This window comes from Magnolia sinica, chromosome 6, assembly GCF_029962835.1.
Source record: "Magnolia sinica isolate HGM2019 chromosome 6, MsV1, whole genome shotgun sequence".
Taxonomy (NCBI): Eukaryota; Viridiplantae; Streptophyta; class Magnoliopsida; order Magnoliales; family Magnoliaceae; genus Magnolia; species Magnolia sinica.
The window spans coordinates 103,342,696-103,359,720 of record NC_080578.1 but is presented as its reverse complement, the minus strand read 5'-3'; the positions used below and the strand labels follow the sequence as shown (position 1 = coordinate 103,359,720).

Below are 17,025 nucleotides of genomic sequence, written 5' to 3'. Positions count from 1 at the left end.
CCGTTGAAACCTTCCTAAGGTCCACCGTGATGTTTATTTTCCATCCAACCTGTTCATGGTCACGTAGACCCGGATGATGGCAAAACGAAAATATCATCTTGATGCAACTTGTGCGTCTCGCATGAAGCTTTTAACGGTTGACGTTTGATCCTCACCGTGTGGTCCACTTGAGACTCGTATAACCCTCAATTTTGGGATTTTATCGTAGAATGACGTGGCAAAATGGATGAACAGTATTTCTAAACCAATACATCAAGGTGGCCCCTTAGAGCCCCTGCATGTTGCGAGCTGGGACAGGCGGGGTAGTACCTAATCCGTGTACGTCGCGCTCCCGACGCATGGTTCGCATGTTGTGTGCTGGACCAATCAAACCTAACCACGTCAGCGGCTCACTGAACTCTGTATTTCCCTGGCTCCATTGACTGGGCGCGGCTTCGTCGAAGTCGATTGCGTACTGAGTTACTCAGCACGCACGCACGGCGTGGATGTAAGGCACGTACATAACGGTGGGCCCCACAGTCAGGTATCCCACCCATCTCTCGTGGATCACCGAAACCGCGCCCCATCGACTCCGGTTCCCAAGTCAGGACGGACGGTCGTGAAATTTTCTAAGAGCCTGCGTATCATCCACCACACTCTGCCAGAGTATCAAAGCTCTTCTCATAAAAGAGTCCGTACGTCTTCTTCTACTTTACGCTGCTTGTTCTCTCACAGAGGGCGAAACAAACGAAGGAGAAGAAGCGACAGCCAAACGATCTAAGTCTAACGACGCGAGTCTCTCTCTCAATTTCTCAATTGGAATCTTCAAGAAGCTTCTCCGTCTCTCTCTTGATTTCTCAGTAGGTATCTTCTAGAAACTTCTAACTCTCTCTCTTTCAATTTCTAGGTAGGAATCTTCTAGAAACATCTCTCTCAATTTCTCAGTGGGAATAGTCTAGAAACTTCTTTCTCTCTCTCTCTCTCTCTATCTCAATTTCTTAGTAAGAATCATCTAGATACTTACCCCCCCTCTCTCTCTCTTTCATTTTCTCAGTAGGAATCTTCTAGAAACATCTTCCTCTCTCTGATTTCTCAAGTAGGAATCTTCTAGAAATTTCTTCTTATCTATTCTCAGTAGAAATCTTGTAGAAAGTTCTTCCTCTCTCCTTCTCAGAATTCGCTTTTATAACCTCCATCACTACACAATTCTAGGGTTTTTCTTCTCCACTTCTGTTTTCTTGTAATGCTAGGAGCTGCCGTACATTTCTAGGGTTTCATGTTTGCCATTCCTACCTTTTACAGAAAAAGGAAGAACAGAATCGGAATGTGGAATGCAACTTATTTGTGAAGAGGAATTGTACTATTCTCCCAGCTCGAGGCTTTTTCCAGTGTACTCAGGAGTTTTCGTGGTTCAGTGATCCTGACCGTTGGTCTGTTGCATCCTGCTGTTGATTGACCATGCCCTGAATGTGTCCTTGATTCAAAGTAGCTATGCATCAATCTCAGGCTTTCTTTAAATTGCAATGCAGTGTTGTTGTGTTTCTCCTTCTAACCATCTATTTGGAGGCCACTGAGGTGAAGGTTAGGTTTCGAGGAGATGTTTGGGGCATGGTCTATCTGTAGTGAGGAACAGCAGAACAATGACCTGGATAGCTGAACCGTGGACTCCATTTTGTTCTAACTGGAATTCTAGGTATACTGTGTGAAGCATTGGGTCGAGAATCATATGATTCCTGATTAGTAAAAGCAACAATGTTCGATGAATTTAATTGATTTCAAGAAAAAGAATTCGTTTGTGACTAGGTTGAACAAATGCTGGCTCCTATCAAAGAAATCCCGTAATCATTGTGGCCTTGTTCCAGCTCAGGTCAACTTTACATGTTGCATTTCTCTGATAATATGAAAGTAGGAATTCTCATGATTGCTTGGCAAAAGTTCAACGACCAGCTGCCTAATGGACGTGAACCGTGTCCCTTTACCTTGGCTTGGGCAGACAGTTGGACATGGCTTGAATAAAAACTACTTTAAAAAAAACCTTCATTGCATTGGTGATGAGCATTATTTTCAAATTGTTGGTGAATGTGCTTATTGATCGGGGCTGCTGTTAGAATGATCATCTCTTGGATAGGCCATTCTTTGAAACATGATTTTTGAAGCATGCAAAATGATCCAATAGGGTCCATCAAGTTGGCAACCGACATTATTCTAGCCCTTTCCCCCCAACTTTTTAGGCTAAATATATTTCAGTGTCCAATTTTGGATGGTCTAGACTATCCAATCTTTTTGGGTTTCACATTCACAGATGGGGGCTAGTAAAGGTTGGTGAAAGTTTAACGCTCTTCACCAATGTGGAAGTGGTTAACAAAGCCTGTAATTAAGTTACCATTTGGTTGACAGCCCTGAAATAATTTTCTTAAGAAAGCATATCTGTGGAACTGACATTCTAGGGTATCAGTTCTTGAAAGTTAATTTTATGTAGAATGGTGTTTGGTTGAGACTGTTTTACTGCCTTTTCCCCTTACAATGCTGTTCGGATGTTAGTGTCTTTTATTTTTTATTTTTAAATGAAAAGAATGCAGCAGGATAATGAGGATGATGAGCTTGTGGCGGGCCTTGTATCATATTGCATTCAATAGGTTGGTGAGGGTGATAGTTTGGGCATCATAATGATCATCATTTAAGCACAATCATCATCATCATCTAGGCACCACCGCCACCGCCACCTAAGCAACATCATCATATGATCAGAATACATCTTCACCATCACTTATCATCCATCGCCATCCAAGCATAATCAATCGCCACCATCTGAGTATCATCATCACCGCCATCATCATTTGAGCATATCAACCCCCCCCCAATATATATATATATATAAATCATCCATGGACACCATAACAGTTCCTGTTACTTTTTTTTTTGAAAAAAATTTGTTTCAGCCCCATTAGGGGCTGTTACGGGTCGTTTTTATCTTTAACGGCCATTATGGCCGTTTCAGCCCCTTCACTCGTAATGTTTATCACCATTACTGTTACCTAACCATTTTGACATACCATGATGGACACACATGCACCAAAATTTATTTAAGTAGCCCCTGCAGGAGTTGGCATCTATCGAACAATCCCGATTCCTTGCTCCTTTTATTATCATAAATTATTTCTAACTAGCTGCTTTTATAAGATTAGCGCTGTTGACATTGATGAACTCCTTGCAAACTAGTGCCAGTGCTATAATTCTCCCTCGGGTTCCCTCCAGGCCCTATGACCTTATTTGGCTTACAGGCTTGGTTTGAAGGACATGTGTTTGTGATTTTTTTTTTTTTTTTTTTTTTTTTTTTTAAATTTTATAATTTGAAAGTTTGAATATCAATAAAGGTACTTCTCTCCCTTCAATATTTCTTGTGAGTATAAACTTGTTCATTTCTTTGCGATTAGAGCGTCGAGATCTCATTGATTCGATAACTGGGTTGCACCAAGTGGCAATGAGATGGTTCTTATGAAACAGAAGCCACTTGAGTTCTTGAAGTAACTGTCTCTGTGGCCTATATGTTGGGTGGTGTGGCCTAATTAGGGAGCTGAGAGATTCTAGTATAAGATACTGTAATCCACATTGTCATATCATATCTATATTCTTATTATTATTGTTATGTATTTTTTGCCTTTCCTTTTCGTTCAGTATGGGTAAAAATGTCAAAGTAAATGGCAGCGGCACAGGAATGATGATACAATGATGACCTATTCAGTACTCATGACAATGCACAATGTATGTATTGGATGCACCGTGATGTAAAGAAGTCTATAATGTCAAGGTTGAAACATTCTGCTTTCTATGATGTGTTTTGTTGTATTGGGATCTTTTTCACTCACAGGAGGTGTTCTGTTGTATTGGGATCTCCACAATTTTTCGTATTTCATTGTAACAAGTCAACATTTATTTATCCATAGAAAAATTCAAGGTTTAGTGTTGCGTGATGGCAGTTTGGGTTGAAGGGTGGTCGATGCCTTTTTTTCAGTGAACGATGTGGAGAAAGGGCATTTCACATCATAGTTTGGCAGAAGCTGAATTTCTGCTGCCGGATCAAGTGAAGTTTGAACAACCGAATCCCAAAGGTACAAGTAGTACATACTTTGTGATACCTCTACCTTATGTCTTTTATTATTATTATTATTATTATTATTATTATTATTTATAATTGAAGACCTTTGGCTAGTTCATTTTCATGACCACAAACCTTTCTCTTGAAGTCCTGATTGGCTTCTCTCTACATTGTTTCTACAATGCACATTCTTGCATTTCGTGGTGAAGTGCATGCTGATGAGTCACATGCCTTGTTGCCTAGCTTAAATGAATCCACGACGATGACATACTTTCTACTTTCTCTCTATTAAATTGATGTGTAGACCGTTATCACCAACTTGTGTTATTAGGATTGATCTTAATAAGCTACATGTATCATTTGTAACTACTCACCTTTTCATGCAAACTTTATTGTGTATGGAAGTACTATTCTATGGTGTTTCTGCTTAGTTGTGTGTCTCATATCTTTCTCAGCTTCTCTAATGAAATTTGTTATTGACAGAAAAGAGATGATATAACATCTTTTTGGCTAGCCATTTGACAAGAATTGATAATTGTTGCATTAAATATGGGAAACTGAGTGGAAATGACAATTTGAAAGAATTTTAGGCGAGTTTATTTTATTTTATTTAATTTAAGTGGTTGAAACTAAAAATATGATTTCATGAGAACTATAGAGAATTCATTGATTTATTTTGGTGTTAAGGTTTTACGAGTCTTGAGCCATCCCTTGCGAAGGAGGTTTGATGCAGGACAATTAATCATTTGCTCTAAAAGCTCGAACTGATAGAGCATGACGAATTAATCCCTTTATCTCATAAGCCTTGGGCCCCACATCACATGGGTACCGCCTCACATGAGCCACCTGCCCCGAGTGTGCCCTTGCATCCCATAGGCAACCCCACTCGAGCCCTGTGTGAAAATGACCCTGCATTAATCACCCTCGGTGAGGAGTCTCGCACATGAGACCTCCCGCTCTGATACCACTTTGATGCAGGACAATTAACCACTTGCTCTAAAAGCTTGAACTGATAGAGCATGGCGAATTAATCCTTTTATCTCATAGCCTAGGCCCCATATCACATCGGTTAGGACCTCAGTCAAACCCCCCTCGTGGGCCCCACATCACATGGGTACTACCTCACACGGGCTGCCCACCCCAAGTGTGCCCCTGAATCCCACAGGCAACCCCACTCGAGCTCGGTGTGAAAATGCCCCTACATTAAGGCTACTGCCTTATTGAAAGATTGCTAGACCCAGAAATCAATTGTTGAAAGCTGGACCATTGTGCTAAGGCAACGATACCTCCCTTGGGTGAGATATTTATGTTCAATAAGGGCCGTTCATCGTTCATTAATTTTTTTTTCCTGAAGAGTGGTTGCAAGTTGGCTTTTTCTATTATTCTGAGAGATACAACAAGGAGATGAGTTGGTACTTCCTATTTCCAAGCAATCTTCTATTATTAGGGGTTTCAAATTTGTTTGTTTAGACGTCGAATCGGAGGTGGAAGTGCTGGTTGATTAGCTAAATGACAGACCACTTCCCGGGAGGAGGATGAAAGTCTAGCTTGTGAAATGGGCCTAGGGTTCTTTGATTGTTGGGGGAAAAATCCCCATATTGAATCCAAGGGTGGGGTTGTGAGCACTCAGGAAGTATAGAAACTTGATGTGTCACGCCCCGAAATTCGGACAGAGAGTGTGCACCCTCTGACCCGAGTTACGGCACATGACTCGTACACCAAGTGTACTAAAACCATTTCTTCATATCGTTTTCCAGAGGCTTAGTTTATATTTACTCTAAGCCCACCATCTCAAACATTTAGCAAGACATCTTTCATTCAATCATTCCAATCATACATTTATACGAATCCCCAAGAATTTATAAACCATTCAGTTCACGTATTTATGTTATTTAAAAAAAAACTAAGCATTGTACAACCACCCACCCATTTGGGGCTTTATTAAACCATTGACTAACAATACTGTAAAATATTTAAGATTTCCCAACCATTCAACTAAAATTGGCTAAAAAATATAGCAAATGATAATTCAACTAGATATGCTACTTAGAGGTGTACACGAGTCAATTCGAGTCGAGGTTAGCACAGCTCGACTCGGCTTGGCCACTTGCTGACCTCAGCTCGAACTCGGCTCGGCATGGTCCTCGAGCCTGATTGGCCAGCTCAGCTTGGTTCGGTCAGCAGCTCGGGCCAGTTTGAGCTGAGTTCGAGCCACGATCGAGCTGAGTTCACCTGTGCAGCATTTTCACAAACACATGAACTGCACTTTCAAAATCTTGTTGTATGTAAAACAACAACAATGTATTTATAGGTATTTCACCAAACACCTTGTAAACAACATAAAAATCAAGAAAAAAATGGTGTCTGTTTCATATACGTACCTTCCTTGCCACCAGCCACACTTCACTGAGTTATTTCATCAAACACTTGGTGAGCAACAACAATATCAAAGTAACCGAGTCACCGAACTGAATCAATCCGAGTTCGAGTTGAGTCGAGCTCGGGCAAGCTCGAACTCGGTTCGAAATTTTTTCGAGCTTAAAAAATCAGCTCGACTCGGCTCAAACTCAGTTTCGAACCGAGTCGAATCGAGCTTTTTCGAGTCGAGTTGAGCGAGTTACCGAGCTAACTCTGCTCGTGTACAACCCTAATGCTACTGATTTATCACATTCAGCTCGTCTTCATCAAGATAGGGCCATTGCCCTTGTGGATCGTCTGCTGGTTTACCTTCCTGCCCTAAAACTTGAGTAAATGTTTCATTGTCCGCTAAATCTATACGGTTTTTCTGTCAGTATAACGTCAGATGGCTAAGTCCAGTGAGTGAACCCATCATGGTTCTTGCACATCATAATTAAAATAGTAATGCATGAATTTCATGAGATGCATGAATGCGTGAATGTATCAAGTGGGTTGATCAGTCCACTTGCTTGAGTTGGATTCCATTAACCCGCATCTCCCGTTTTGGGGTAGGCTTCCACCATCTTGGTGGGCATCTACATATTGTGGGCATCTAGGGATAGTCCCCTAGGTCACCCGATCTTGTAAGTACCTATAGGTCATCCATTGAGTGCCCCCCTGGTATTCAGCGCAGTGTGCGATGCATGAGATGGATGCATGAGAATGACTAATGCATCATATTAACGATTGTCACATATATATAATAGTATACAACATTTCGATTCTAAGCAGATTCAACAAAGCACTCGATACTAAGAATCACAATCAACAAAATAACCAATCAACCAACTATTTTAATCACAACGGAGAGGAAGCATGTCGGGATCACTCACCTAAAATTTGGTGATGTGGATTTCGAGATGTTATCCCCAGATCAATTAGTTTGAAATCACCTAAATAATTGAAATTTAAATCATATTTCTATTGGTATACATCAGTGCAATCAACCCACTCATGGTTAATCATTTCCCTAAATCTGAAATATATATAGAAATCATTGTCATTTACTTTATTTTTCCACAAAATTTTGGAAAGATTTCATCCCAATGTGGGGCACAATCCAATTAACCAAGGTGTTCTGATCATCCCAATATTATATGAAAAACAAAGCTTGTTAATAATTTCCATCATGCAAATAAGACTTCAAATTTTTAATTAAACAGAACATTCCAGCGTATTGTCGACTGGTCGAACCAATTAGTCGACACTAACTTTGACTGGTTGGGGTTCAATCGATACCTACTTTGATCGGTCGAAATAAATATGAATTTTAACAAAATTCACTGGACAGTTTCTGTGCCTTTCGATCGGTCGAAATACCCTTCAATTGGTTGAATTGCCCTATCGACTGGTCAAACACATTTTGATTTTTGGGATTTAGTTGCTGGACTAACTAGGCTGTTTTCGACTGATCGAAATGATCGCTCGATCAATCGAATCGACCCTGCTGGAATTTTCTAGATGATCCGAAATTTATAACTTTTTAAGTTTCCTTATTTTTCTTAATTCCTCTTGTTTTAAATGATCCATTGATCATATGAGACAGTTCTGAGCCATCATTGACATCACAAAGTCCCAATTTAGGAATGGTAAATAGATTGCTTATATCTGATCCATCCATACTTTCAAACTTTAATTCAAGTATGATATGTATGATTCTACCATTTCATCTTTATGGCCATCAAACGGTCATATCCATCCATACTCCTTGGACAAAAAGTTAGATCTATCCCAAATGGAGCACAAATGGTGGGGATCAAATTCGATCTGTTTGATCACCATCTTAGAATCGAAGGTATAACATGATTCCTATGGTTAGATCTGATTGACGTAACCATCATAAGATTTGATCAATATATAAACGGTTCGGATTAGATCTAACACCACTGATGGTTCACACACAACTTATTATATAATTTCGTGTCTATGATTAGATCGGATTAATATGGCCCCATCCACTGATCAGATCGATCTGAAAATTAGGGCTCTAATTTCTTTCAGTCCTTGGGATCAAATGATCCGTTCCGATCCATCCTAACATAGTCCGATCCATCCTAACGCAGTAGGATGCAAGCAATTAAATCCATTCATAAACTACCATTGCCTAGATATGAAATTCTAAATCATCTCTTTCTTAAGATTTCTCTATGCACCTATGCAATGATCGTGTGACCTATCCACACCGTCCATTGCACAGATTGGGCAAAAATAAACAAAATAACATGAAAATAAAAAGATCCAATGGTTGCAACTTACTTGATTAAGCCCCTTCTAGAATCTCCTCTATCTCTAAGGTTTTCTCTCTCCTTTGATTTTTCTACAGGAAACCTCTCTTGTACCCATTTTTAAAGAGAGTTTTTCTAAATAAGATAGGATGAGCACATCCTCCCTTATCCAGAATTTGAAATCTTTGTGTCATTTGGCAAAAAGTTATTATTATTGCCCCAGGAATCAATCCTCTGACCTTACCCGCAACCGAGAGTCGCGGCGGCAAGAGTCAATCCTTTGACCTCTCTCACAACAAAGAGTGTCTGTACCAAATTAGTTATTGACTTGTTTTTATTCTTAACTTAAAAATTATTTTTTACTACTAATTGCAATTCTAAGTGCACGAAAATTCAGGGTCGTTACATTCTACCCCCTTGAATAAAATTTTCGTCTTCGAAATTTACCTGAACTATTCTTCGAGTAGGTGTGGATACCTTTATTGAAGCTGAGCTTCCTGTTCCCATGAGGCTTCATATGATCCATGATGATTACATAATACTCTGACCAACGACACTGTCTTGTTTCATAACACATGTTCCTTTCGGTCCAAAATGCGCAATGGTTTCTCCAAGTAAGAGATCTTCTTGAAACTCCAGATCTTGCCAATCGATAACATGCGAAACGTCCCTTTCGTACTTCTGTAACATGGACGCATGGAAGATGTTGTGAACACTTGCTAACTGTGGTGGCAATGCAAGTCTGTATGCAACGGCTCCCACTCGAACCAATACCTCGAAGGTCCGATAAATCGAGGAGCAAGCTTCCCTTTTGTACGAAATCGCATCAAGCCTTTTATTTGCGAACACTTAACATGGTCTCTTACTGGAAATTCCAAATCACGTCTTCGATTATCAACATAACTTTTCTGCCGACTTTGACCTGCTTGAAGTTGCTTCCGGATAGGTTCTACATTCTCAGTTGCTTCTTGAACAACATCTGACCCAATTAATCATTTCTCCCCTATTTCAGTCCAACAATTTTGGCGCGCAGCATGGACAGCCATATAATGCTTCATACGGAGCCATCCCAATGCTAGTATGGTAGTTGTTATTATAAGCGAATTTTGCAAAATGTAAACTATTGTCTAAACTTCCTTTGAAATCGAGAGCGCAAGCCTGTTATAGGTCCTCAAGATTCTGGTTTGCACACTCGGTTTGACCATCAGAATGTAGATATGTTGTGCTAAAATCCAGTGTCGTGCCTATGGCTTCTTGCAAACTTTGTCTAGAATCATGAGGTAAAACGAGGGTCGCGATCTGATACAGTAGAGCTAGGTACTCCATATAGTCTCACCACTTCTTTGATGTATAGCTTGGCTGGAATGTCCATTGAATAATTTATACGGATGGGAATGAAATGTGTTGATTTTGTTAATCGATCCACAATCATCCATGTAGAGTCATGCTTCTTTTGTGTAAAGGGAAGTCCAACTATGAAGTCCATAGAAATACAATCCCACTCCCACTTAGGAATCTTCAGAGGCTATAACAATCTTGATGGGTTCTAGTGATCGGCTTTTACTTGTTGACAAACGAAACACCGTGCACCATAGTCAGCAATATCTCTCTTCATATTTGGCCATCAAAATGAACGCTTCACATCCTGATACATCTTGGTACCTCTTGGATGAATGATAAATTTGGTCCTGTGTGCTTGCTCCAAAATTTCTTCATTCAATTCTGGGATATCTGGTATGCAAAGATGGTTGTGATATCGAATTCCTTTGTTTTCCCATACTTCCCATTCTGGTACATCCTTTGGTGCTTAGTCACCATTTTTTATAACCATTCATCACCTTTTTCTGCTTCTATGATTCGTTCCTTCAACGTCTGTTTCACGATTAAATTACATAGGCCAACACGTCACACTCGATACTGTAGCTCAACATCGAAGTCCTTCACTACATGGGAGGAAACAAAAGAAAATAGAGAGGGAAGAAGAGAAAAGTGAAAATAATACCTTGAAGAGGAGAGAGAGAGAGAGAGAGAGAGAGAGAGAGAGAGAGAGAGAGAGAGAGAGTCACTCCGTGGCTCCACACCAAACTCCAATCACGTGAGGAATTTTGCTCCAAAACAAAGTAAGAAGAAAATTTCATTCAATAACCAATAATATCCTAGGCTTCACACATTAAAGCCTTATGTGCTCTATTTGGGGTGTTTTTACAAAAATACCTTTTATACTATAAAATGTCTAAAACTCTCCTAATTTTAGCTAAATCATAAAATAAACCAAAGTAATCAAACTAAAGAAAATAACTAAATCTAGTGTCCAATATGAGTCCATGTTTAAGACGACCCAACAATCAAAATGGTTTAATGGTCAAGATGGTCCATCGTGCAAAATCCAATGGTCTGATGTGAAATCAAAAGGTCTGATCGATATATGCAATCGAGCTAACAGTCCATTACTCTCAACTAAGCAGCCCACATGCATCTTCCCAGCGTGGGGTCTTCAGAGATGCACAATCATGCATGTGGGGTCTTCAACGTGGCTAGGAACTCGAATTGGGCCCACTGGGCTCCATGCAATAATCACTAGGGTTGTAAATGGTTAGTTTTGGGGCGGGTTTAGCCAAAACCAAACCTGTCCATTTACTAATTGGGCTTGGGTCCAAATTTTAGATCCAGACCCTTTTAATAAATGGGCGGGTTTGGGCCAAGTCTGAGTCAACCCCATCAGACCCATTTATAAATGGGTCCGGGTCTAGTAGAGGGAGATCCACCCAGATCCATTTATAAATGCGTCGGGTCTAACAGGTCTGTTAAGGGATATCTAGACCCCGAACTAGTCTCACTTATAAACGAGTCTAACAGGTCTGGGTCACCTTGATTATATATCAAAATTAATCAATGCCAATTAATGATAAGAATTAAATTTAGCAACGTCTCATAATAATAAAAATGCAAATAATGGTGTAGGTAAAGATTGGAATGATAAAGATGATTATCTTACTTGGTTAGTTGGTCCTCTTTGGCCATGGTGCATATTCTCCTTGAACTTTTCATGGGGTGCATTTCTCATTTTCTCATGTTACTTGTCAAGGTATGTAAGCATTTTTACCGGGTTTAAAACCGGGTTTGGGCGGGTCCGGGTCTGGATGGGTCCCCTGCAACATAGATCATACATGCCTATTTGCTAAATGGGTTTGGGTCAGGTCGGGTCGGGCTAATAATATAAAGGAAACCAGATCCAGACCTTTTTAGCAACTAGGTTTGTTCTTGGACCCAGACTCGTACCATTTAACAAACGGGTCGGGTCAGGGTACCCCATTAGATCCACCGACCCATTTACAGCCCTAATGATGACCTAGTCATAAAGAAATTGGGGTAGCTCTCCTCCTCCTCCGATAAACTCTAAAAGGTGCTCAGATGTTGGTGGGTTTTTGGGCGATTTCAGAAGAGAGAAATGGGAGATGTTTTTATAATGTCACCTATAATTATGAGTGGGTGATAAGGAGTGTGAGGGGCTTTGATTTAGAATGGGCTTTGTGTATGAAAGTCTTCATTTTGCCTTCATAATTCGGTAGGGGGCAAGGTATTCAAAATCGGTTACGTATAGGCTATAACGGCCGATACGTAACGGTAGCGGTTGATACCGTTACCCGATACGGCCTCGAAATAGGGCACCTCTATTTTTTGGGTTTGTGACGGTCGTTATGGTACTGTAACAACTGTTACGGGCCATAACCCTAAAGAAAATGAGAAAAAAACAAAAAAAAAACATACTTTTTCTTTTCTTTTCTTCTTCTTCTTCTTTTTGGGCTGCTGCCCTTCTTCTTGTTTCTTCCCATCTCTCTCTCTTTTTCTCTTTCTCTCTCCCTCGCTCTTTTCAGTTTTCTCTCTTCTTTCCCTCATTTCTTTTCAGTTTCCCTCTCTTCTTTTCATTCTCCCTCTTAGAAAAAATGAATGGACCGCATGGCTTTTTCACAGTAACGCACTTAATTTTTTTTAATACTCTGCAGTGCACGCAGCGCAGTGCGCTTGCACTGTTTTGTTATGTGGGGCCCACCTTGATTTACGTGTATTATATCCATGCCGTCCATCAATTTTTCAGGTTCATTAGGGCACGATCCTTAAAATGAAGGGATCCAAATCTCAATTGGACCACGTAGTTAGGATTGAATGCCTGCCGTTAAAATCTTCCTAGGGCCCACTATAATGTTTATTTTCCATCAAACCAGTTGATAAGGTCACATAGACCTTGACCTTGATGAAGGGAGAACACAAATAACAACTTGATCCCAAAAGAAATGTCTTAAGAAAAATTTAATGGTGGGAATTAAATCCTTATTTTGTTGTCCAACTATGATTTAGATCAACCTCATTTTTTGGACCATGCCCTAAAATAAGTTGTCAAAAAGGATGGACCACATGGATATACAACAAATGCATTGAGGTGGGCCCCACTTTTAAAGGGATACTCACTAGTGGTCCATCGAAGATTTAGATCTACCTGAATTTTTGGACCATGTCTTAAAATGAGTTGGCAAAACGGATTGACGGCATGGGTATCCAAATACATCGAGGTGGCTTGCCTGACCCACTAGTGGTCCACCTGAGATATGTATTTACCTCATTTTTTTTCCAATGCCCTTAAATGAGTTGCTAAAATAGATGGATGACATGGATATATAATACATAATCGAGTGGACCCCACGTACATGGCCCTAAAAAATTTTACATGAGGTATATATCAACTCAAAATTAAGCAATTAAATTTTGGGACCATTGTTGCTAAGTCACAATCCCAAAATTAAATTGTTTGAACAATTTTCACCATTAGTTTGCAGACACCTTTTTTTTGGAATAGGACCATTTGATAATTTTCATTTTTCATTGTCCAATAAATGTCTACCAATTCATTAGCGGGATAAGTGCCAATTGATTGCATTAATTTGAGGCTATTTTAGGGCATCAAATAGTCCCCAAATCAGCCCCGTATCGACAACACTATTTACCCCAATTTAATTTTAATTTTTTTAAAAAGATCTATGGGGGAAAATGATAAGGGGGTAGCTGTCACTTCGAGATATTTGCAAGTAAAGCATGTGTACCAGGTGTTAAGCGGCAAGAATTAGATGCCACTTCTGCCAAATTCATTTTCATTAAATTGTTAGATATATGAATTACATAATAGGATACAAAAGTCCCTAAACTCTTATATATTGAAATGAAATGAATGTGAGTCACGAAGTATGAAATGCACTAGCATTATAAATAAAAGGAAAACTTGAAAATATAAGATGTTTTGGTATTACATTCGTTATGGTAAATTTATTTAGATATTATATAGTTAGAAAACTAAATATAAAAGGTTTGCAGTTAATTCCAGGTTGTCAGGTTCATAAATCCATCAGACAGCCCGACATAACATTCTCACCAAAGATTGGACTGTTACACTACCATAAACATCTTCAAAATTATAAATGAATGCATAATTGGAATATTAAGAATATTCTGAATTTAATGGATATTTTTCTTGATTTTTTTGACAAAAAAAAAAATAAAATCGACTGTTACACACCCTATATCGGTCGACACGGGGCGTATCCGTATCGGTAACGGTGGGGACCGTTGCGCCCACCGTTACTACAATGGAACAACTTGGTTGGGGGTTTGTTTGTTTTGTTTTTGTGTTTTCTTTTTATTCGTTGCTGCCTTTTGGCGCTTTGTTTTAATTTTTTGTTACCTCTCAAAAAAAGAAAAAAAAGGAAGAAAAAGAGGAGAGTGATCAGGGTTAACTTTGAGATTTTTCTTCTTCTTCTTCTTTATTCATTTTGTTTTTAAACTTAAACCAAAAGAGGAGAGTAATCCGTGTTAATCTTGCATGCCACCCTTTCAGCTTCTCTTTGTCAATCTAATGAGTGGAAAATATACCTTGAGAGTCTTCCCCTTTTAGTATTGGTCAATGGAAGCAAGTATTGGCTTGGAATTATGATTCTTGGTCTTTTTGAACAAGTCTATCTATTTCTCTTTAAATGAGTAGTTACCCCCTATGATTCTTAGTGTATAAAGTTTTTCAATGAATACATCTATCCTTTAGCATACCATTAACCTTTACTTCTTCAAAGTCATCCCACATTGTTGATATTTTATTTCCTCTTTCCGAAGTTGAAAACACTTTTGCCCTCCATGTTAAGGGGAGATGTGGCTGATGCACTGCCATCGATGGTAGTTGGGACTTCATCACTAGTTTATAAATACAAATATAAGAAACTAATTTTTAGGCATTTATCAAAACAAAGGTTAGATAAATTATAATGCTTTCATTTTTCTAAATTGTAATCTTCACCTGCCACTCCATAGATTGTAATCCTTTCCTAGAATTGCCTAACTGTCTAAATCAATCACTCATTCAAGGTTGGATAGATTGTAATGCTTTCAATTTTCAATTTAAATGCTATGTCAAAATTGCGACAACATCTCTCATTCTCTCTAGAAATATTGATCTTGCATTTGATTTCCATGTCAAGTATCCACACAAAGTGTGGACATTTGACGACGAAAATAAATGTAAGAAATATATCCAAAGAAAAATGGAGAGACGAATCAGAACAAGCGTATGCATTTAAATTAGAATTAAATGAAAGCATTCCAATCTATCTAACCTTGAACTGTAAAAAAAAGAAGATAATTTGAGGATTTCTATGCCTCAAAAACACACATTGTATCTATGTCTAGCAATATAGAAATCCTCAAACGGGTAACTGATTATCCTATACTATAGAACCTAATAATAAAAATCTAATATACAACCTAACAATAAGAATAAAAATTTAACAACAAAAATCTAACCTTAACAATCATATAACTAACAATTTAAGTATTTAACATTAAAAATCTAATATACCATTTAACAATAAAAATCTAACAACCTAACAATAATTATTCAACAATAACAATAACAATTTAACATTAACAATAACAATAGCAATCTAACAAAAAAATAATAATATTAATAATAACAATAACAATCCAACAACCTAACAATAATAATAACATTCTATAACAATCACATAAAAATCTAAGAACCTAATAGTAACAATAACAATCTAAAAGTCATAGGGACGGCTGGGTGGCCATTGACAACGGCCAACTGTTAGTCATGGAGAACCGGAATGGTCGGATGGCCATTGATAGTGGCTCGGTGTCCAGCTCAGGTAGGCACCCAAAATTAAAATGACATGGAGAATGACTGGGTTGTCAGTAATGGAGAACATGGATGGCTGGACGATCATTGATAGTGGCTTGGTGTCTAGCTCGGACAGGTGCCCAAAATCGAAATGTGAGAGAGAGAGAGAGAGAGAGAGAGAGAGAGAGAGAGAGAGAGAGAGGATGCTTCGGATGGATAGTCGGGCTCACCTGCTACAGGGATGGCTGGACAGACAGTCAGGGCTCAGGACTCGGGTTAGAGAGAGAAAAGGGGGCTCAGATCGGGCTGGGGCAAGAGGGGAGTGGGGGGAGCTCAGGTCGGGCTAGGGAAAAATTGAAAGGGGGGGGGGGGGGGTGGTTTGTTTCATGTTATATATAATTAAAAAAATAAAAAAAAGCCGAGTTGAGCGAGTTAACCGAGCTAGCTCAGTTCATGTCCAACTCTAGCTAGATGCTTTATAAATGAGAGTGAAAAAGTAGAGTGTTTCCTAAAGGGCTAGATTTTTAGTTGTTGAGTGGGCTGTAAATGTTCCAAAGCTTAAGATTGAAATCTTTTCTTTCTTGGGATTTAACTAGGTTGCCACCTCGGTGGCTCTATTTTTAGTTGTTGTTGTTTCTTTGTTTCTTTCTTTTAGTAAATATTTTTTTCTTGTTATCTCTCTCAAAAAAGAAAAACAAGAAAAAAAAAGAAAAACGAAGGAAAGAACAATAATAATTATCTAATGATGATTTTTATGAGCACTATTGAAACATGGATTTCAGTTTTTGGGTTCTTGTTTGCATAGCAAGTGGAATGATCGTATTCCTCTCACAACGACAGTCACTTAGGTTCTTGCGCCAGGATTCAAATTATGAAAAGTGTAATGATTGCTTTGTGGAATCCATCCTTTTCTTTGCTATCCAAACAATAAAAATTGTCACATCAAAGGAAAACTGTTTTCCTGTTCCATTGTTTGGCATGGAATCCCTGTTATCCAAACGTGGCCTTATATTTATGTCCGAGTCCGACAGCAAGCAGCTTGGTCCCAGGTTTCATCTTGAAGGCTGGGCTTGGACAGATCCAGACCCTATACC

The 17,025-nt window shown here is 39.0% G+C and overlaps 1 protein-coding gene across 8 annotated transcripts in view; it reads left to right on the top strand.

The window, feature by feature from the left end:
• The first annotated feature begins 574 nt into the window (after window positions 1-574).
• LOC131249349 (protein CHROMATIN REMODELING 35-like) overlaps window positions 575-17,025 on the top strand; it is a 30,677-nt gene continuing 14,226 nt past the window's right edge. For 4 of the 8 annotated variants that reach the window (XM_058250046.1, XM_058250047.1, XM_058250044.1 and 1 more), the window contains exons 1-2: window positions 575-843; window positions 3,957-4,088. In XM_058250046.1, coding sequence (XP_058106029.1) covers window positions 3,998-4,088 — 91 coding nt within the window. In that variant the 5' untranslated portion in view covers window positions 575-843; window positions 3,957-3,997. Of the gene's footprint in view, window positions 844-3,938; window positions 4,089-17,025 lie in introns of those variants that run through there. The other 4 variants (XM_058250045.1, XM_058250042.1, XM_058250041.1 and 1 more) reach the window with 4 other exon arrangements.